Source organism: Scyliorhinus torazame, chromosome 3, assembly GCF_047496885.1.
Source record: "Scyliorhinus torazame isolate Kashiwa2021f chromosome 3, sScyTor2.1, whole genome shotgun sequence".
NCBI lineage: Eukaryota > Metazoa > Chordata > Chondrichthyes > Carcharhiniformes > Scyliorhinidae > Scyliorhinus > Scyliorhinus torazame.
Window position 1 is genome coordinate 225,210,077 of NC_092709.1, and position 22,709 is coordinate 225,232,785.

Consider the following 22,709-nt stretch of genomic DNA (forward strand, 5'->3'; position numbering starts at 1 on the left):
TATACACCGCAGGGCAAGAGTTATAGCTGGGGGAAGGGCAATTATGATGCCATTAGACGTGACTTGGGGGGGATAAGGTGGAGACGTAGGCTGCAATTGTTGGGTACACTGGATAAGTGGGGCTTGTTCAAGGATCAGCTACTGCGTGTTCTTGATAAGTATGTACCGGTCAGGCAGGGAGGAAGGCGTCGAGCGAGGGAACCGTGGTTTACCAAGGAAGTGGAATCTCTTGTTAAAGAGGAAGAAGGAGGCCTATGTGAAGATGAGGTGTGAAGTTTCAGTTGGGGCGATGGATAGTTACAAGGTAGCGAGGAAGGATCTAAAGAGAGAGCTAAGACGAGCAAGGAGGGGACATGAGAAGTATTTGGCAGGAAGGATCAAGGAAAACCCAAAAGCTTTCTATAGGTATGTCAGGAATAAGCGAATGACTAGGGAAAGAGTAGGACCAGTCAAGGACAGGGATGGGAAATTGTGTGTGGAGTCTGAAGAGATAGGCGAGATACTAAATGAATATTTTTCGTCAGTATTCACTCAGGAAAAAGATAATGTTGTGGAGGAGAATGCTGAGCCCCAGGCTAATAGAATAGATGGCATTGAGGTACGTAGGGAAGAGGTGTTGGCAATTCTGGACAGGCTGAAAATAGATAAGTCCCCGGGACCTGATGGGATTTATCCTAGGATTCTCTGGGAGGCCAGGGAAGAGATTGCTGGACCTTTGGCTTTGATTTTTATGTCATCATTGGCTACAGGAATAGTGCCAGAGGACTGGAGGACAGCAAATGTGGTCCCTTTGTTCAAAAAGGGGAGCAGAGACAACCCCGGCAACTATAGACCGGTGAGCCTCACGTCTGTAGTGGGTAAAGTCTTGGAGGGGATTATAAGAGACAAGATTTATAATCACCTAGATAGGAATAATATGATCAGGGATAGTCAGCATGGCTTTGTGAAGGGTAGGTCATGCCTCACAAACCTTATTGAGTTCTTTGAGAAGGTGACTGAACAGGTAGATGAGGGTAGAGCAGTTGATGTGGTGTATATGGATTTCAGCAAAGCGTTTGATAAGGTTCCCCACAGTAGGCTATTGCAGAAAATACGGAGGCTGGGGATTGAGGGTGATTTAGAGATGTGGATCAGAAATTGGCTAGCTGAAAGAAGACAGAGGGTGGTGGTTGATGGGAAATGTTCAGAATGGAGTACAGTCACAAGTGGAGTACCACAAGGATCTGTTCTGGGGCCGTAGCTGTTTGTCATTTTTATCAATGACCTAGAGGAAGGCGCAGAAGGGTGGGTGAGTAAATTTGCAGACGACACTAAAGTCGGTGGTGTTGTCGATAGTGTGGAAAGATATAGCAGGTTACAGAGGGATATAGATAAGCTGCAGAGCTGGGCTGAGAGGTGGCAAATGGAGTTTAATTAAGAGAAGTGTGAGGTGATTCACTTTGGAAGGAATAACAGGAATGCGGAATATTTGGCTAATGGTAAAGTTCTTGAAAGTGTGGATGAGCAGAGGGATCTAGGTGTCCATGTACATAGATCCGTGAAAGTTGCCACCCAGGTTGATAGGGTTGTGAAGAAGGCCTATGGAGTGTTGGCCTTTATTGGTAGAGGGATTGAGTTCCGGAGTCGGGAGGTCATGTTGCAGCTGTACAGAACTCTGGCACGGCCGCATTTGGAGTATTGCGTACAGTTCTGGTCACCGCATTATAGGAAGGACGTGGAGGCTTTGGAGTGGGTGCAGAGGAGATTTACCAGGATGTTGCCTGGTATGGAGAGAAAATCTTATGAGGAAAGGCTGATGGACTTGAGGTTGTTTTCGTTGGAGAGAAGGTTAAGAGGAGACTTAATAGAGGCATACAAAATGATCAGGGGGTTGGATAGGGTGGACAGTGAGAGCCTTCTCCCGCGGATGGAAATGGCTGGCACGAGGGGACATAACTTTAAACTGAGGGGTAATAGATATAGGACAGAGGTCAGAGGTAGGTTCTTTACGCAAAGAGTAGTGAGGCCGTGGAATGCCCTACCTGCTACAGTAGTGAACTCGCTAACATTGAGGGCATTTAAAAGTTTATTGGATAAACATATGGATGATAATGGCATAGTATAGGTTAGATGGCTTTTGTTTCGGTGCAACATCGTGGGCCGAAGGGCCTGTACTACGCTGTATTGTTCTATGTTCTATATGTTCTAGATACGGGAGAACGTGCACACTCCGCACAGATAGTGACCCAAGCTGGAATTGAACCTGGGACCCTTGAAATGTGAAGCAACTGTGCTACCGTGTCGCCCAATTTGTCCAAACAATGTTTCCACTGTGACGCTGTTTACCCATACCAGATAGAGTGTCCTGCCATTGGCAAACCGCAGCGTAAAGCCTGTGGAATACCCAACCACTTTGCTCATGTTTATCATTTATCATCAAATTCAATTACTAAGACCAATACAACCAGAAGAGTGCCACCTACACATACCATAATAAAAGGGCAAGAGAATGTAGCCTATGTAGAGGTAGATGGCCCTGAATATACTTCTGTTCTTTCCTCCAGACACAGCTACCAGCCACATGTGATGGTGACTATTAGCTGTTCAGATGTAGCTGCTGTCATAGATACAGGACCTTCTTTTTTTTAAAATCATTTAAGGGATGTGGGCGTTGCTGGGTAGGCCATCATTTACTGCCCAACCATAATTGCCCTTGAGAAGGTGGTGGTGAGCTGCCTTCTTGAACCGCTGCAGTCCATGTGGTATAGGTACGCCTACAGTGCTATTAGGGAGGGAGCTCCAGATGTTGACCCAACGACAGTAAAGGAACGGCGATATATTTCATAGTCGGAGTAATGACTGTCCGTGTCACGGGAGACAAAATATTCAAGAAATCTTAAGTCTGCCCCAGTCTCTACAACAAGGATTATGAAAATTTCTCTTACAATAGTGACATACCACTGCATGTTCCTGGGACCCCACTGGCATGCCATTACTTGTGAAAGGTTGCTGACTTTTGGGAGCTTTGCAAGATACCTTCAAATAGCTCTGGCCCTCACTGGCTTTCGATTGCATCATGAAATGAAATGAAAATCACTTATTGTCACAAGTAGGCTTCAAATGAAGTTACTGTGAAAAGCCCCTAGTCGTCACATTCCGGCGCCTGTTCGGGGAGGCTGGTATGGGAATTGAACCGTGCTGCTGGCCTGTCTTGGTCTGCTTTCAAAGCCAGCAATTTAGCCCTGTGCTAAACCAGCCCCTGTGCTAAATCACCTCTGCATGGCTGGTAGTTGTATTGGATGGATGGCTTAGAGGCAAGAACAATGGCACTGGTGGATTGGCAGTGGTGGTAGCATAAATTCTGTCACCCTGCGGGATCAGCAGATTCAAATTTTTTAAACTTCATTTATGGGATGTTAGGCCAGCATCTATTGCCCAACCCTAGTTGCCCTTCAGAAGGTGGTGGTGAGTTGCCTTCTTGAACCGCTGCAGTCCTGGCTGGTACACTCACTATGCTGTTAGGGAAGGAATTCCAGAATCTTGACTCAGTGACAGTGAAGGAACAGCTATATATTTCCAAGTCGGGGTGGTGAGTGACTTGGAGGGTAACCTCCAGGTGGGTGGGATTCCCAGGTATCTGCTGCTCTTGTCCTTCTAGATGGTAGTGGTTGTGGGTTTGGAAGGTGCAGTGCAGATGGTACACAAGGCTGCCACTGTTCGTCATTGGTGGAGGGTTTGAATGTTTGTGGAAGGAGGAGCAAACAAGCGGGCTGCTTAGATCTGATGCGTTGGTTGTGGAATCGCTTAGCTCTGTCTATTACTTGCTGCTTGTGCTGTTGGGTACACAAGTAGTCCTGTGTTGTAGCTTCACCAGGTTGACACCTCATTTTTCAGCATGTCTGATGTTGCTCCATGCTCTCCTGCACTCTTTATTGAACCAAGGTTGATCCCCTGGCTGGGTGGTAATGGTAGAGTGGGTGATATGCCGAGCCATGACGTTGCAGACTATGGTTGAATACAATTCTGCTGGATTTTGGATTTTGTTTATTGTCACGTGTACCGAGGTACAGTGAAAAGAATTTTCTGCGAGCTGCTCAACAGATCATTAAGTACATGAAAAGAAAAGAAAATACTTAATAGGGCAACACAATGTAACTACATAAACACCGGCATCGGGTGAAACATACAAGGGTGTAGTGTTAATGAGGTCAGTCCATAAGAGGGTGGTTTAGGAGTCTGGTAACAGCGGGGGAAGTAGCTGTTTTTGAGTCTGTTCATGCATGTTCTCAGACTTTTGTATCTCCTGCCCGATGGAAGAAGTTAGAAGAGTGAGTAAGCTGGGTGGAAAGGGTCTTTGATTATGCTGCTGCTGATGGCCCACAGTGCCTCATGGATGCCCAGTCTTGAGTTGCTAGATCTGTTTGAAGTCTATCCCATTTAGCACGGTGGTAGTGCCACACAACACGATGGAGGGTATCCTCAATGTGAAGACGGGACTTTGTCTCCATGAGGATTGTGTGGTGGGTCACCTACTGATACTGTCATGGATAGATGCATCTGCAGCAGGCAGACTGGTGAGGATGAGGTCCAAGTATGTTTTTCCCTCACCACCTGCTGCAGTCTCAGTCTAGCAGCTATGTCCTTAAGGACCCGCCCAGCCCGGTCTGTGATAGTACCACCAAGCCACTCTTGGTGATGGACATTGAAGTCCCCCACCCAGATCATATTCTGCGCCCTTGCCATCCTCAGTGCTTCCTCCAATTGGTGTTCAACATGGAGGAATACTGATTCATCAGCTGATGGTGGCCAGTACGTGGTAATCAGTAGAAGGTTTCCTTGCCCATGTTTAACCTGAAGCCATGAGACTTCATGGAATCCAGAGTTGATGTTGAGGACTCCCAGGGCAACTCCCTCCCGGCTGTATACCACTGTACCGCCACCTCTGCTTGGTCTGTTCTGATGATGCCACTGACACTCCCACCTCACCAGTCCCAATAATCTGTTCGGAGCATAGACTTCTGGACTGCCCATAGAATCTGCATGAATCTTTTGAGCACTCAGACCTGCAGCCACAATGACAGCACTTTGAGCCTGTATGGCAAGTAAATACTAACCCCATGACCGTCAGTTTGAGCGTTCACTGCAGCGCTCGGGCATTGGGTAGGTTCTGCCTTTGTCGTAGAGGAAGCTGAGACCGACTTCACAACTAGGTGCACAAGTCCTGTCATATAGTTGATTACCATTTCTACATTGGAAAAGATGGGTCCTAAGCTCCGTGCAAGCATATGTGCCACATTTGAGCTGGACTCCTCCATGCATCTTGACAGTGACAGGAGGCTGTCTGGCAGGCTTGCCAATGCACCAAGCATCTATATGTGCACCCTCAACAGCGTTCTTCTGTAGGTTGCCTCATCCAAACCCTCACTTGAGTCTCCTGCAACAGAACTTGTCTGCGATTCCACGCCAGTGAGTTGGCACATGAGCTATCTTTTCTCCCTAGCCTGGCTGCAGTCCACTTCTGCCTGATGACTCACTGCATATTAATCCCACTGTACACCAGCTTCTAAAGTTTGCACAATGTCAGGGTCTAAACTGGGTGTCACATCAAGTGATACTTCTTCTTTCACAATGGTGTGCTATTTCTCACTTCCTTCTGAGGCTGCTGTGGCTGGGTAGGTGGCAGTTCCTGGTCCTCTGAATGCAGAAAATTGGAAGAGGTGGTTTGGGAAATGATGTGGGGTGGACAGTAATGTACCCATGGTCACACCATCTACAGTTTGCACTTCATGCCAGATAGTCGCCAGGGGGATGAGGGGTTTTGCATCTGTGAGGCCTTCAAGATATCTTTAAATATTGTGGGGACCCATAACAGGGGCACCCACAGCTGCAGTCTGTCTGTCCTACCAAACTCACCAAAGAGAGAGTCATGCTGCAGCTTCTCTCCTGAAAGTCAATTTCACTTCCTTTGACTGTGACCAGCCTCTAGCTTCACAGCTGAAGGCTATTTCAAATGAGTGATTAGCCTTGTTAGTTGTGAGAGCACTTCACGCTCCTGAACTCTCAAGTGCCTCCTTGAAGGCCCAAATGCCATGTCTCAGAGGTTGTTAAAGCACTGCATGTCCAGCAACATTTGATGCCTGCAAAGTACTCTGGGAACGCCAGCACCATAGAGGCAGCTGCCAACCATCAAACACTAAAAAGCAGGGCTTCACCACTGAGAACCTTCATGCAGCCAATGGGTAAGTGGCTGGATGAACACAGGCTGAGCACAGCCTCCCTAATGTTGCTGGCAGAGGTCTGGTGTTTGGGGGGGTCCTGATGTGGCCAGGGGCAAGTATACAGAGCAAAGTTTGGCAGTACAGCTGGCTCACTGGATGGCATTCTGAGAGATGGTGGAATAGTCATGGTAAGGGTGGGAGAGGCTTGGGGTATTTAAGGGTTGCGGGACAGAAGCCCTAGCTGATTGTCGGTCTCAAGCCTCCTCCAATTCATTTCAGATTTAGAAAATGTTTGCTGATGTGGATCCCGCGGAGGCTACCCTCACTGTGCTTGTGGCAGCCGAGGCGGGCAGATGTAGAAGGCAGCCACGACACCACAGACTGGAGGCTGCACCACATGTGCAGGGTGCTGCCCAGCCATCCATCAGGCAGAGAAGGGGCTAGAAGGGAAGGCCAGCAAAGGCCAAAGGTGTACAGGCCTTGTTGGTCTTTCCATGAGCTGATGGACAGCAAGCGGTTGCGGCGTACAACATGGCGCCGGCCTCGCGCGCACTCGGCCTGCCAGGTAGTGCCCCCCTGTAGCCCCCCTCGCCACCCCCCTTCCCCATCAACCCCCCAGCCCCCGCTGAAACCCCACCAGCAGATGGAACGGCCCCCCCCACCACCACCAACTGTGGTGGCGCTGGACAAAACCCGCAGCTGCCACGCGAGGTTGACAAAAACTCAGAACACGCGTGTCCCACGCCATTGTGAAGTCAGCTCATCGGGGGCAGGGTATCAGGGGAGGACCTTCAGGTGATGTCCTGAGGCTATCCCAACGGCATGTGGCATACTCACCGATGACGCCATTTTGGAGGGGGTGGAGCATCTGAAAACAGGCATCGCCCCCGATTTCAGCGTCAAAAGGGATTCTCCACCCAAACGCTGAATACGATTTCGGCGTCGGCAAGTGGAGAATCCCGCCCTAAGTGTTGATGCCAATGCAGAATTCGTGACTTTCACGACAGAAAATCTGCCACCACACCTGGACTAATTCTGCTACTATTGAAGGGCTAGCACTGGTGCTACCTGGACCACAATCGATTCCAATACAAAATGGTGTGGGATTCGCCGGGTCTGTGATTGCCACTTGGGAGGCTGACAAGCTGCAGCTGTGTGTACACATTAAAATCCCTACATACACTTATCCCAGCCAACAAGATGGCACTGATTGTGCTGGAGCATGCCTTCAGCAGATGGGTCGGCTGGGGCCAGAGGGCACCTAGGGGAGGGTGCCCTGGGGGGGCACTATATGACAGTGGCACTAAGTTCAAAGTGGGTTGTTAGCGGTATGCGCAGCTGCATGGTTGCCTTGCCGGCTGCAGCAATGGTGTTCCGTGTCTGTCCACCCCGACCCCACAGCCCACCTTCTGGCCACACCCCATTACATCCCCCGGCCCTGGCAGAAGCCCTCCGGCCAATGGTACAACTGTCAGCAAACTATGTTGGACATCTTCTGTACCCCCTCTCTCTTCCTCAGCAGCCGCCACGCCAGTTTCATGATTTTTAAAAGCATAGGTGAATCTCGCCATCGGGAACTCGGCACATCAGAGGAGGAGAATCACGGAGAATATCAAGTCGGGCCCAGTAATTATATGCAAACGGTGTCTACTGTAAGTGTGTTCTGTAATGCATTGACGCCGCTGTCGAGGTGCTGGAGAATTGTGATTTGGCGTCAAGGCTGCGCCTGCCGCGATTTCGCCGTCAAAACCGATTCTCCACCCAATCGCCTTTCCCAATTTCTGCGATGGCTAACGGAGAATCCCGCGGCACCTGTGCCACAGCCCCACGGACATAGTGCCCCGTGGAGGAGGAGGACACCTGCTCCCGGTGGCCATGAAGGTCATTGCAGCCCTCAACACCATATGATGCCCCAGGTCCACGAAGCGAATCATGACACGCATGTCACCCTGCGAGCACCGGGGCATCAAGGAGTGCCCTATATTAACCGGAAGGGATTCTACTTCCTGAATGTTCAGATCGTGTGAGACCACAACATCAGAATCCTGCATGTGTGTGTCCGCTGCCATAGGAGCGTGCATGACAAATACATCCTGTGGCACTCCGAGATCCCCGGTGTCTTTGAGGACCACCACAGGTTGGCTTGTGGGAGACATGGATTATCCACTGAGGACAAGTCTGATGACGCCGGTGCAAATGCATGAGACTGAGGTGGACACCCAATACAGTGAGTCCCACGTTGTTACCCGTGCTGTTATTGAGTGGTGCATCGGGCTGTTGAAATGCGGTTCCGATGCCTGGACCGCTCGGTGGTGCCCTGCAGTACACCCCCAGAGGATCTCCTGCTTTGTGGTGGTCTGCTGTGCCCTCCACAATCTGGCACAGCAGTGGGGCGACATGCTGGAGGAGGAGGCAGAGGGACATGCGTCCTCCTTTGAACAGAGGAAACGGGCAAGAGGGGCTGGAGGACGACCCCGAGGATGAGCTGGAGGACAGACTGCGGCGAGGGTCTGACATGTCAGGAGGGCCAGGGAGGCCCTCATCAGCTCCAGATTCTAATAGGACTAGGCTTTGTCTGTCAGCTCAACACCCCGCACCCCCTAATATTCCTCCGGCCCCATCAACCCCCTCTCCCCACCCCACCTCAGCACACTTGCCCCTCCCAGATCACCCTATTACCCCCTCCAAAGGACTTTATAACATCACTTCAAGGTGATGGACCTGTGATGGCACTGTTATTTGGTCATGATACAAAACAGGAGAGTGAGGATCACTCGCTGTGAGGAAATCTCTGGTGCTCCTCAGCATCTGATAAAGTTTGACTCCTATCTTTCTGCTGACAGCCCGCTCACACCCATCCTCAAAACAGAGTTTGTATCAGGGGCTTTTGATCTTGGACAACTGTGCCGTGGGTGGGGTGGGGAGGCAGGCGGGTGCGGGCAGGCCTGCTTTGAAGATTATTTTGACAGAGGCTTCATATGTATCAAATGTTACAGGGTTTAGTAGTCAACATGTTAATGTGACAGATTTCCATTCCCCCTAACTTCTGATAGTGGCCTCAGCAGTGTCCACTCAGTACTCCTCATTCTTTTTGGTTTTCTGTGGTCTGCTACGTCTCAATGTGCTCGCAGGATGCACTTCTGAGGTGGAGACAGCCTGCTTCTTTCTGCATTCTGTGGCCTTTGGTGACCTTGGCAGCCTTCCTCTGGCGGGCCTGGAGCAAGAAGGCCCCGTCCAACTTACTGGTCTCACAGACGTTGCCGTGCCACCCTGTTCTGCTCGCTGCCCTTGAGATGCACAGGTATCACAGGTATGCACAGGGGCTGGTTGAGCACAGTGGGCTAAACAGTTGGTTTGTGATGCAGAACAAGGCACCAGCACGGGTTCAATTCCCGTACCGGCCTCCCCGAACAGGCACCGGAATGTGGCGACTAGGGATGTTTCACAGTAACTTCATTGAAGCTTACTTGTGACAATAAGCGATTATTATTATATTATTATTATCAGGAGGGGGGGATTCAGAAGAACTGGAGACTGCTGTAGTCTCCTTGCTGGCAGGCCCCAATTTGGACTCCAGCACTTCTTCCTCAGTCTGGGTGCCCGTAGAACCCTAGGTGACTCCATGGGCCACGTTCTGGAGTGTCTCGGCAATGTCCACCCGCTTCTGGGACATGTCCCTCATCGACCGGGACATGATGTCGAGGCCCTCAGCCATAGTCGTCAGTGATTGAGCCATGCCTTTGACGCCCCCACTCGAGGTGCCGATGTTGGTGCTCCAGGTTTTACACTGCGGTTGCCACCAGTGTAGGCCTGGGGCCACGCATTGCTAGCACCATCTGCGCCTGAAGGCTTTAGGACTCATCTTATCAGCCTTGCAGTCGCTGGAATGTCACTGACACCCCCTCCTGAATGTGGTCCTGGAGAAGGGGCTGGCACAGAAACCTGCGTGGAGTTTGTACATGGGGTTGTTTGCGGACCCAAATCTTTGTACGGGAAAGACGGTTCGACAGTTGAGACGGACAAGGTGGGCCGTGTACAAGTAGAGGGAGAAGGTCAGCCACTTGTTGCCGGGCCAGCTCCACCGGCAGGCGGCTGCGAGATTGATTATTCGGGTCCGGGATGGTGGCACCGGAGCAGGTGAACAAGGCATTGGAGGAGTTGTATAAGAATTTGCCTTAAGTTAGAGCCTCTGGAGGATGAGTCAGACATGAGGGTGTTTTTGGGGTGGTTGGAGTGTGCCGAAGTAAGAGAGGAGAACAGGGCAGGGTTGGAGGAGCCAGTGGAGGTGGAAGAAATGGGGATGGCAACAGGGAAGATGCAAGCGGGTAAGGTGTCAGGGATGGTTTCCCAGTGGAGATTTATCAAAACTTTCTGGTGGGCAGAGTCAAAGCCGATTTACTGAGGTGGGACAGCCTTCCCCTATCTTTAGCAGGCCAGGTGCAGGTGGTTGAGATGAACATCTTGCCGCGGTTTTTATTTTTATTTCAGTGCCGACTGGTCATTTGTAGAAATGTTTTTTATGGGGGTGGATAGGTTGTTTTGCAGTTTGTGAGGGCAGGGCAGGTGGCAAGGATTAGGAGGATGGTGCTTCAGAGAGGGTGACAGTCAGGGGCCTGGCCCATCTGAACCTGTTATACTATTATTGGGCAGCGAATGCTGAGAAGTTGCAGGGCTGGAGCAAGGCGAAGGAGGCTTTGTGGGTGAGGATGGGGGCAGGCTCTTGTAAGAGGTCGGGGTTGTGGGCGCTGGCAATGGAGGCACTTCCGTTTCCCTAGGGAAGTACTTGGGGAATCCGGTGGTGGTGGCCACGCTGAAAATATGGAGGCAATTTCGGCAACACTTTAGGGTGGGGACGTGGTCGAAGTTGATGCCGATTCGAGGGAACCATGGGTTTGAGCCAGGGACGTTGGATGGAAGGGGCTGGATTCTCCGCACCCCGATGCCGAAATCGCATTCGGCGACGGGGCGGAGAATCCAGTTTCCCATACGAAATCGGGACTGGCGCTGGTTCCGCGATTCTCCGCCTCCGAAAAGTGTGTACTCAAGTGTGTACACGGCGCGTCGATTATCCACCGCCTCAGGACATTGCCTGAGGTCTGCCCTGCTATTATCCGTCCCCGACCAGATGAATTCCCGATGGCATGGACACTCATGGTCCCACCCTCCGTGATACCCGCGTGGTGGCTGTGGACTCAGTCCGGGGGAGGGTCGATTGGAGGGCAGGGGGTCCACATTCGGGTTTTTTTGTGCGGGCGGTTTGGGCCGCGTGAGGAGTGGATCGGGGGCACTATTTCCACGATCCAGGTCCGCGATCTGCGCCTGCCATGGAGCACAGCGCGACTGGTAGAGGCCACCGCCATGGCCCACGCCGCGGCCACTGGAGGCTGATGCCGTGCGCATGCATGACCTCTGACCCGGAAATACGGGAGGATATTGGCAGCTGGAGCTGCGAGCTCCACGACAGCTGCCTGCTAGCCCCCTGCAAGGGTGTGCACCTGTGGCCTTTTGACGGCAGTTTTCCTGGCGGTAAAAAACAGTTTTCACGACGGCGTGGGGACAAAGTCCCAAAAACAGAGAATCCAGCCCAAGGTTTATGGGATGGGAGGAACGAGGGTGATGGACATGAAGGATTTCTTTTTAGATGGGCAGATTGCAGGTTTGGAGGAGCTGGGGGAGAGTTTTGGGATCCCGCGAGTGGAGGTTTTCAGGTTCATGCAGAGGCAGGATTTTGTGAAAAAGGTTTTTCCAAAGTTTCCAGTGATACTGCCCTCGCCGTTGCTAGAAGGGGTGTTATCGATGGGGTTTGAGGGAGGGTGGTTATCTTGGTGATCTATGGGAGGAGTTTGGAGAAGGATATGGCATCTCTGGAGGGTGTTAAAGCCAAAGGGGAGGAGGAACTGGGGATGGTGCTGGAGGATGGGCTGTGGTGTGAGGTGCTGCAGAGGGTGAATGCCTCAACCTCATGCACAAGGTTGGGGTTGTTACAGCTAAAGGTAGTACACAGAGCGCACCTGACAAATTTGAGGATGAGTGGTTGCTTGAGGGGGTGGAGGATATTTGTTAACAGTGTGGGAGGGGCCCAGGCAATCACTTACATATGTTCTGGTCCTGCCCGAAGTTGGAGAAATTTTGAAGGTCCATGTTGGCGATCTTGCATGTGGATTTAGAGACCGGTCTCCTGGAGACCATATTTGGGTGTCGAACTTGCCAGAATTGCAGATGTGAATAGGGGCGGATGTTTTAGCCTTCACCTCAGTGATTGCTCGCAGACGGGTCCTGTTGGGCTGGAGGTCAGTTTCTCCACCCTGTGCCTCAGGAATTTAATGAAGTTCTTGGACTTGGAAAAGGTGAAATTTTCTCGGGTGGGTGGGGGGGGGGGGGGCTGCGATTGAGGGGTTCCATAAGAGGGGTTTGTTTATACTATAATTCACGGAGCTGGTTACTGTCGACTGCTAGGGGTAGGGGCGAGGTGGGGAGGTTGGTTAGGGTGTTGAAGGGGGCACGGGTTTAGGGTCTCGTGTTGGTTTTACTTTGTAATGTTATGAGTTTTAAATGTTAAAAATTTGAATAAAAATACTTTTTTTTTTCAAAAGCCTGGAATGAATTTACAAACTAATCATGATTTTAAAATTTCTAGGTACATTGCGATCAGATCGCTTACACCCACCAGGTGACTTCACCATGCATGATCTTTTATTGGTTCTGCCTATCGTGGACCCGCTCTTGGTTGTTCAGGTGACAGCAGAACAGCTATTGGAGGCTTTAGAAAATGGAGTCAGCATGTATCCAGAACTTGATGGAAGGTAACAATTTCTGAAGATTTTTTTCACCTTGCAGTGGTTTGGTGGATTTAATACAGATATTTACTAAATGAAGCAGAAAGAGCACTTATTTACAAAGATATAAAGTTGAAATGCAGAATGATTTATGTTGCAGAATGGTAATCCTAATAGGAGGTTTCTGATCAGGAAGCCTTGCGGGCTGTAAATGAATATCTAGCAACCATAGTAGGCATGTTGCCTATAATTTCCAGTCTACAGAAAATTGTGGGGAGGATACAGGCCAGTGTGCCGTTTCATTACTACTGGAGCAAACCCCCTGCCCCTGCAAGTTTAACCCTGCAGGCTGATGGTCAGTGAAAGCAGGGCTGTCTCCTTGCCAAACCCCTTTGGGCTGCATTTTACATGTGCCCATGGGTAGAAAGGGCATGTAAAATTGAGTGGGACCACCTTCCCACCCACTTCCGAGCTCATCTCTGTTTACAAGCCCCAATAATACTCTGCACATACCAAAAACCAGTTGACGTGGTCAGTCGAGCGGGAGTGGGCAGGCCAATTTATTTTTTAATTATTAATGGGTGGGAATAAATGGGGACTTATTTCTTTGGGGCCTGCCCTTTGTGGATTGGGATGTGGCCCACCCCAAAATACAACCCCCACTCTTTCTACCCACCTGCTGTATTAAACCCACCGCACTTGACACTGCCAGGACTGATGGAGCTGTTAGCCAATTCAATTGGTCGCCAGCTACCAAGGGTGGGGCTGGCACCCCAGTGAGTGCAGAAATGATTTACCAGGATGCTTCTGGACTTGATGGTTTGAATTATAAGTAGAGGCTGGATAGACTGGGACTTTTCGGCCTGGATCGTAGGAGACTTAGGGGTGATCTTGGATTGGATTTTGTTTATTGTCAAGTGTACTGAGATACAGTGAAAAGTATTTTTCTGTGAGCAGTTCAAACAGATCATTAAATACATGAAACAAAAATAAAATAAAAAGAACATACATAATAGGGCAACACAAGGTACACAATGTAAATACATAGACACCGGAATCATGTGAAGCATACAGGAGTGCAGTATTAATCAGGTCACTCCATCAGAGGGTTGTTTAGGAGTCTGGTAACAGCGGGGAAGAAGCTGTTTTTGAATCTGTGTGTGTTCTCAGACTTTTGTATCTCCTGCCCGATGGAAGAAGTTGGAAGAGTGAGTAAGCCGGTGATGCACTATCAATTATGATGAGTCGAGAGTAGAGAGTAATCGAGGCTTTATTACACAGAGACGTGTGGCCTCCTGCAGCTGCTGCCGAAATGGCTGCCGTTCGGAGAGCACACACATTTATACTCCGCCTACTGGGTGGAGCCAGCAGGCAGGGATCTACCCCCGTACCTGTAGTACAGGGGCCTTACCGTAATACCCTCGTATGCAGTGCAGTATATACAATATAATGCAACAGTGGTGACTACCACAGCCGGGTGGGAGGGTTCTTTGATTATGCTGCCCGCTTTCCCCAGGCAGCGGGAGGTGGAGATGGAGTCAATAGATGGGAGGCAGGTTCATGTGATGGAATGGGTTGTGTTCACGACTCTCTGAAGTTTCTTGCGGTCTTGGGCTGAGCAGTTGCCATACCAGGCTGAGATACAGCCAGATAGGATGCTTTCTACGGTGTATCTGTAAAAGTTGGTAAGAGTTAATGTGGACATGCCGAATTTCCTTAGTTTCCTGAGGAAGTACAGGCGCTGTTGTGCTTTCTTGGTGGTCGCGTCGACGTGGGTGGACCAGGACAGATTTTTGGTGATATGCACCCGTAGGAATTTGAAGCTGTTAACCATCTCCACCTCGGCCCCGTTGATGCTGACTGGGGTGTATACAGTACTTTGCTTTCTCAAGTCAATGACCAGCTCTTTAGTTTGCTGGCATTGAGGGAGAGATTGTTGTCATTGCACCACTCCACTAGGTTCTCTATCTCCCTCCGTATCGTGACTCGTCGTTATTCGAGATCTAGCCCACTATGGTCGTGTCGTCATCAAACATGTAGATGGGGTTGGAACCAAATTTCGCCACGCAGTCGTGAGTGTACAGGGAGTATAGTAGGGGGCTAAGTACTCAGCTTTGCGAGGCCCTGGTATTGAGGACTATTGTGGAAGAGGTGTTGTTTATTCTTACTGATTGTGGTCTGTGGCTCAGAAAGTCGAGGATCCAGTTGCAGAGTGAGGAGCCAAGTCCTAGGTTTTGAAACTTTGATACGAGCTTGGCTGGGAAAAGGTGTTGAAGGCGGAGCTGTAGTCAATAAATATAAGTCTGATGTAGGAGACCTTGTCGAAATGCTCTAGGGATGAGTGTAGGGACAGGGAGATAGCGTCTGCTGTGGACCGGTTGCGGTGGTATGCGAATTGCAGTGGATTAAGGCATTCTGGGAGTATGGAGTTGATGCGCTTCATGACCAACCTCTCGAAGCACTTCATTACGACTGATGTCAGGGCCACCGGACGGTAGTCATTGAGGCATGTTGCCTGGTTCTTCTTTGGCACCGGTATGATGGTGGTCTTCTTGAATCAGGTGGGGACCTCAGAGTGGAGTATGGGCAGGTTAAAGATGTCCACGAACACATCTGCCAGCTGGTCGGTGAAAGCTCCTGAGTCCTGTCCGGACACATCACCTTCTGAGGGTTCACTTACAGGAAGGACGATCTGACTTTGGAAACTGTAACGGTGGGTATGGGTGTGTTATGGGCTGCTGGGGCATTCGACAGCGGATTGATGGTTTCCTGCTCGAACCAAGCAGAGAATGCATTGAGTTCATCGGGGTGGGGTGCGCTGCTGCTGGAGTTACTGCTCGGTTTCGCTTTGTAGCCCTTTATGTTGTTTTTGCCTTGCCACAACCGCTGAGAGTCTGTAACGCGAGTCTGTACATCTTATGGAGATGTATAAAATAATGAGGGGCATAGATAAGGGCCAAATTCTCCATTCCAGCAGCTAAGTGCCGGCGCCAACGGAGAATCGACAGGTAGTTTACGATGGGAAAATTGGCGCGAACCCCTCACCAATTCTGGTGAACCACCCACAGATCCCGCGGAAGACGGCTAGAGAATCACCGGGTCCCGGGCCGCACGTGCGCAGGGCTGATGTGCTGCACCGGTCGGGCCGGAAAGCATGGATCCGGCCGTCCTGAAAACCTAACCCGCCCACCCCAACCCCACAATCCACCTCCTGGCCATCCTCCACCATTCCCTCCAACCCTACCAGAAGCCCCCCGGCCAGCAGCACAGACCCCAAGTGTGGCAGCACTGGACATTGTCCGCAGCTGGCACGCTATGTTCCCGACCGCTGAGACTACACGTGGCCCGCACCGTCGGGAGCTCGGCCCATTGGGGCGGAGCATCATGGTGGGGGCAGCTGATGACGCGCCTACGGCCTTGCAACTGCGTGCGGCATGGTGACGCCAAATTGGAGGGGGCGGAGCAACCGGCATCGGAAGCCATTCTCCGCCCGATTTCGGTGTCACGCTACGGAGAATTCCGCCCAAGGTAGATCGTCAACATCTTTTTTCAAAGGTAGGGGAGTCTAAAGCTAGAGGACATAGGTTTAAGGTGAGAGGGGAGAGATACAAAAGGGTCCAGAGGGGCAATCTTTCACACAGAGGGTGGTGAGTGTCTGGAACGAGCTGCAAGAGACAGTAGTAGAGGTGGGTACAATTTTGTCTTTTAAAAAGCATTTAGACAGTTGTATCAGAAATCTGAGTATAAGAGGGATATGGGCCAAATGCGGGCAATTGCGACGAGCTTAGTGGTAAAAACTGGGTGGCATGGACAAGTTGGGCCAAAGGGCCTGTTTTCATGCTTTAAACCTCTTTGACTATCTCACACTGCCGCAAGTGAAACCCCCGCAGCACGTTATGGATGCTTGGCGAGCTGGCGTGTAGCGTGTCAGCCTCCTGCAGACTTTGTTTGCAGGGGCCGAGCTGAGAAAGTGAGGTGACTTGATTCATAGAATCATAGAATTTACAGTGCAGAAGCAGGTCATTCGGCCCATCAAGTCTGCACCGGCCCTTGGAAAGAGCACTCTATTTAAGCCCACATCTCCACCCCATCCCCGTAACCCCACTTAACCTTTTGTTTGGACATTAAGGGCAATTTAGCATGGCCAATCCACTTCACCTGCACATCTTTGCACTGTGGGAGGAAAACGGAGCACCCGGAGGAATCCCTCGCAGACACTGGGAGAGCGTGCAGACTCCGCACAGACAGTGAACCAAGCCGGGAATCGAACATGGGACCCTGGAGCTGTGAAGCAATTGTGCTAGCCACTGGACTACCATGCCACCCTTCAATCAAGGATTGAAGTATATAACATTTTGACTGTCTTGAGGAGAAGGATAGGATGTTTCATCTTGTGGGTGAGTGCAGAAGCAGGGGAATTGTTTCAAAATTAGGGATTGTCCTTATTGAAATGAAATGAAAATCGCTTATTGTCACAAGTAGGCTTCAAATGAAGTTACTGTAAAAAGTCCCTAGTCGCCACATTCCGGCGCCTGTTCGGGGAGACTGGTACGGGAATTGAACAATGCTGCTGGCCTGCCTTGGTCTGCTTTCAAAGCCAGCGATTTAGCCCTGTGCTAAACAGCCCCATAAGACAGAGTTGAGGAGAATTATTTTCAGAGGGTTATGAGACTTTCGAATGTAGGCTGGAGAAAGGGTGTTTTTTCTTGGGTGGGACTTATATGGTGGTTGTGTTTTTCTAATATATGATATAACATCCACTTTCTGTTGATACAGTGTTTATTGGCCGGGATTCTCTGAGCCCGCGTTGGTCGGAGAATCGACGGTGGGGCGCGAGAATCCCGCCACGTTGATCTGACAGCGGGTCGCCGATTCTCCGGCGATGGGAGAATCGGCAGCACTCGCACCCGTGCGGTTGTCACGGCACCGGTCGGGGGCCACAGGATTCGCCGTGCTCGACAGGCCGAGTCCCACCGGCGTGGTTTACATATGGTCCCAACCGGCGGGACCTCAGCGTTCTGGCTGCAGGGGCCATTCTGGTGGAGGGGGCGGGGGGATACGACTCCAGGGGGGGCCTCCACGGTGGCCAGGCCTGCGATCGGGGGCTACCGATCGGTGGGCGCGCTCATTCCGGGGGGGGGGGGCCTATGTTCCTCCGCGCCGGACCCCTGTAGGGCTCCGTCATGTTGCCCGGGGTCCGTTGCGGAGATGGCAACCACGCGCATGCGTCGGCGGGGAGACGGCCGTAGCGCGCATGCACCACCGGCGCCGGCCATGAGGGCCGGCTTTCGGCGCCGGAGCAGCGCACAGCACTCCGGCGCCGTTCCAGCCCCTAATGAAGGGGGGAATGACTGGTCCTGGAGGCCCTTTGACGCCGGTATCGCTTGCGCCATTTGTGACGCCGCCTCCGCGATGGCACCCGGGCAACATGACGGTGCCATTGATTATTTTTAAAGCAGAGGCAGATAGATTCTTGTTATCAAAGGAATCAAAGATTATCGGTGGTATATGGGAATATAGAACTTGAAACACAAACATGTCAGCCATGATCTTAGCGAATAGCAAAGCAGGCCCAAGAAGCCTAATGGTCTACTTCTACTCCTATTTTGTATGTATTGCCATTCCTTCACTATTGCTGGGTCAAAATCCTGAAACTCCTTTATAGCTCTTTGGGTGTACTTACACCACATGGAAAGCAGCAGTTCAAGAAGGCAGCTCACCAGCACCTCCTCAAGATGGGGCTGTTTAGCACAGGGCTAAATCGCTGGCTTTGAAAGCAGACCAAGGCAGGCCAGCAGCATGGTTCAATTCCCATACCAGCCTCCCCGAACAGGCGCCACTAGGGGCTTTTCACAGTAACTTCGTTTGAAGCCTACTTGTGACAATAAGCGATTTTCATTTCATTTTCAAGGGCAATTAAGGATGTAATAAAATGCTGGCCTAGCCAGCACCATCCACATCGCATGAATGCATAAAAAAATTATTTTCCCTCATTCCTCAAATCAAGTTGCTTGCCACATTAATATGTCCTGGTGCACAAGGACAATGCAAAATGTTAATTCTGAACTTCCTTTAAAAAAAATTAATTTATGGGATGTGGGCATCGCCGGTTCGGAGAGCATTTATTGCCCATCCTAGCTGCCCTTCAGAAGATGCTGGTGAGTTGCATTCTTGAACGAATTCAGTCCCTGAGGGGTAGATACATGCACTGTGCTATTCGGAAGGGAGATCCAGGATTTTGCCCCAGCAAAAGAAGGAACGACGATATATTTCCAAGTCAGGGTGGTGAGTGACTTGGAGGGGAGCCTCCAGGTGTTGGGGTTCCCAGGTATCTGCTGCTCTTGTCCTTCTAGCTGGTAGTGCTCGTGGCTTTGGAAGGTGCTGTCCAAGGAATCTTGGCAAGTTACTCTAGTGTATCTTGTGTACATGGTACACACGACTGCCACTGTTCACCGGTGGTGGAGGGTTTGAAAGTTTGTGGAAGTGGAGCAATCAAGTGGGCTGCTTTGCCCTGGATGGTGTTGAGCTTCTTGAGTGTTGTTGGAGCTGCACTCATCCAGGCAAGTGGAGAGTATTCCATTGCACTTGTGCCTTGTAGATGGTGGACAGGCTTTGGGTGGGCACGGGGGGGGGCAGTTTAGGAGGTGAGGAACCCGCCGTAGGATTCCTAGTCTTTGACTTGCTCTGGTAGCCACAGCATTAATATGGTTAGTTCAGTTCTGATCCATGGTAGCCCCCAGGATGTTGAGTGTGGGGGATTTAGCAATGGTAACACCATTGAATGTCAAGGGCCGATGGTTAGATCCTCTCTGGTAGGAGATGTCACTTGTGTGACGTGAATGTAACTTGCCACTTGTCAGCCCAAGCCTGGATATTGTCCAAGTCTTGCTGTATTTGGACAAGGACTGCCTCGTTATCTGAGGAGTTGCGTATGGTGCTGAACATTGTGCAGTCATCTGTAAACATCTCTACTTCTGACCTTATGATGGAAAGGAGGTTAATAATGAAGAAGCTAAAGATGGTTGGGCCTAGGACACTACCCTGAGGGATTCCTTGCCCATCCATCCTCACCTTCATTACCAAGTACAATTTTTGTTTTGAAATGAGATGACGGCAATGCATTTGACATAGTCTACTTGGACTTCAGCAAGGCTTTTGATAAGGTCCCACATGGGAGACTGATAGCAAAGGTAAGCGTCCATGGGGTCCAAGGAATTTTGAAAATTGGATCCAGAATTGGCTGAGTGGCAGGAAGCAGAGGGTGATTGCTGAGGGGTGTTTTTCTGACTGGAAAATTGTGTACAGTGGTGTCCCGCAGGGATCAGTGTTGGGGCCCTTGCTGTTTGTGGTTTATCTAAATGATTTAGACATAACTGTAAGAGGGTTGATCAGTGAGTTCACGGATGATATGATAATTGGAGGGGTGGTCAACGATGAGGAAGATAGCCTTAGATTATAGGAGGTCTGGTCAGATGGGTTGATCAGTGGCAAATGGAATTCAATCTGGATAAGTGTGAAGTGATGCACTTGGGCAGGACAAAGAAGGCAAGGGAATACGTGATAAATGGCAGGACCCTTGGAAGCACCGAGAATCAGAGTGACCTTGGTGTGCATGTACACTGGTCCCTTAAGGTAGCAAGGCAGGTAGGTACAGTGGTTAAGAAGGCATATGATATACTTGCCTTTATTAACCAAGGCAAATAGTTTAAAAGCAGGGAGGTTATGCTGGAACTGTATAAAACATTGTTTTAGGTGATATGGCGGCGCAGTGGTTAGCACCGCTGTCTCAGGGTGTCGAGGTCCCGACCCCGGGTCACTGAATGGGCGGAGTCTGCACGTTCTCCCCGTGTCTGCGTGGGATTCCTCCGGGTGCTCCGGTTTCTTCTCACAAGTCCCGAAAGATGTGCTATTAGGTAATTTGGACATTCTGAATTCTTTCTTGTGTACCCAAACAGGCGTCGGAATGTGGCGACTAGGGGCTTTTCACAGTAACTTCATTGCAGTGTTAATGTAAGCCTACTTGTGATAATAAATGTCATTATTATTATTAAATGATTTGGCCACGCTAAATTGCCCCTTAATTGGAATTTTTTTTAAAAATCCACTTAAAAATGAATAAATAAAACATTGGTTAGGCCACAGCTAGAGTATTGTGTGCAGTTTGATAATCTACATGATAGGAGGGATGTGATGGCATTCGAAAGGGTGTAGAGGAGATTTACCAAGGCATTGCCTGGCTGGAGAGTTTGAGCTATGAAAAGAGACTGGATAGACTGAGGTTGCTTTCCTTGGAGCAGAGGAGCCTGTGGGGTGACATGATTGAGATGTATAAAATTATGAGGAGCATAGATAGACAGGAAAAAGCTTTTCCCCTTGGCAGAGGGATCAATGACCAGGGGGCATTGATTTAAGGTAAGGTGCAGGAGGTTTAGAGGGAATGTGAGGAAAAACCTTTTCATCCAGAGGATGATGGAAGTTTAGAACTCATTACCGAAAGGGTGGTGGAGGCAGTGACCTTAACATTTAAGAGGTATTTAGATGTGCACTTGCAATGCCAAGGCATACAAGGCTATGGGCCAGGTGCTGAAAAATGGGATTAGAATACTTACACGGTTGTTTTTGACCGGAGTAGACGCGATGGGCTGAAGGGCCTTTTCTGTGCTGTGGACCTCTATGACTCTATGACTATTTTTGTAACTGCTGCTATCACTGTTCCTCCGGACCTACCACCAGTCTGCCAGCTTGCAATTCTCCCAAAACAAACCGTGCTGGAGATAGCTGAAGAAATAGTGGAGGCGTTAGTTATGATCTTTCAAAAGTCACTGGAGTCAGGGAAAGTCCCAGAGGATTGGAAAATCGCTGTTGTAACCCCCCTGTTCAAGAAGTGAACAAGGAAAAAGATGGAAAATTATAGGCCAATTAGCCTAACCTCGGTTGTTGGCAAGATTCTAGAATCCATTGTTAAGGATGAGATTTCTAAATTCTTGGAAGTGCAGGGTCGGATTAGGACAAGTCAGCATGGATTTAGTAAGGGGAGGTCGTGCCTGACAAACCTGTTAGAGTTCTTTGAAGAGATAACAAATAGGTTAGACCAAGGAGAGCCAATGGATGTTATCTATCTTGACTTCTAAAAGGCCTTTGATAAGGTGCCTCACGGGAGACTGCTGAGTAAAATAAGGGCCCATGGTATTCGAGGCAAGGTACTAACATGGATTGACGATTGGCTGTCAGGCAGAAGGCAGAGAGTTGGGATAAAAGGTTCTTTTTCGGAATGGCAACCGGTGACGAGTGGTGTCCCGCAGGGTTCAGTGTTGGGGCCACAGCTGTTCTCTTTATGTATTAACGATCTTCTAGATGACGGGACTGAGGGCATTCTGGCTAAGTTTGCCGATGATACAAAGATAGGTGGAGGGGCAGGTAGTATGGAGGAGGTGGGGAGGCTGCAGAAAGATTTAGACAGTTTAGGAGAGTGGTCCAAGAAATGGCTGATGAAATTCAACGTGGGCAAGTGCGAGGTCTTGCACTTTGGAAAAAAGAATAGAGGCATGGACTATTTTCTAAACGGTGACAAAATTCATAATGCTGAAGTGCAAAGGGACTTGGGAGTCCTAGTCCAGGATTCTCTAAAGGTAAACTTGCAGGTTGAGTCCGTAATTAAGAAAGCAAATGCAATGTTGTCATTCATCTCAAGAGGCTTGGAATATAAAAGCAGGGATGTACTTCTGAAGCTTTATAA

General features: G+C 50.1%; 1 protein-coding gene across 2 annotated transcripts in view; it reads left to right on the top strand.

The window, feature by feature from the left end:
• Positions 1–22,709, top strand: part of LOC140408969 (mannosylglucosyl-3-phosphoglycerate phosphatase-like) — a 93,187-nt gene that overhangs the window by 48,803 nt on the left and 21,675 nt on the right. For both annotated transcript variants that reach the window (XM_072496944.1, XM_072496945.1), the window contains exon 5: positions 12,835–13,000. In XM_072496944.1, the coding sequence (XP_072353045.1) occupies positions 12,835–13,000 (166 nt within the window). The remainder of the gene's footprint in view (positions 1–12,834; positions 13,001–22,709) is intronic.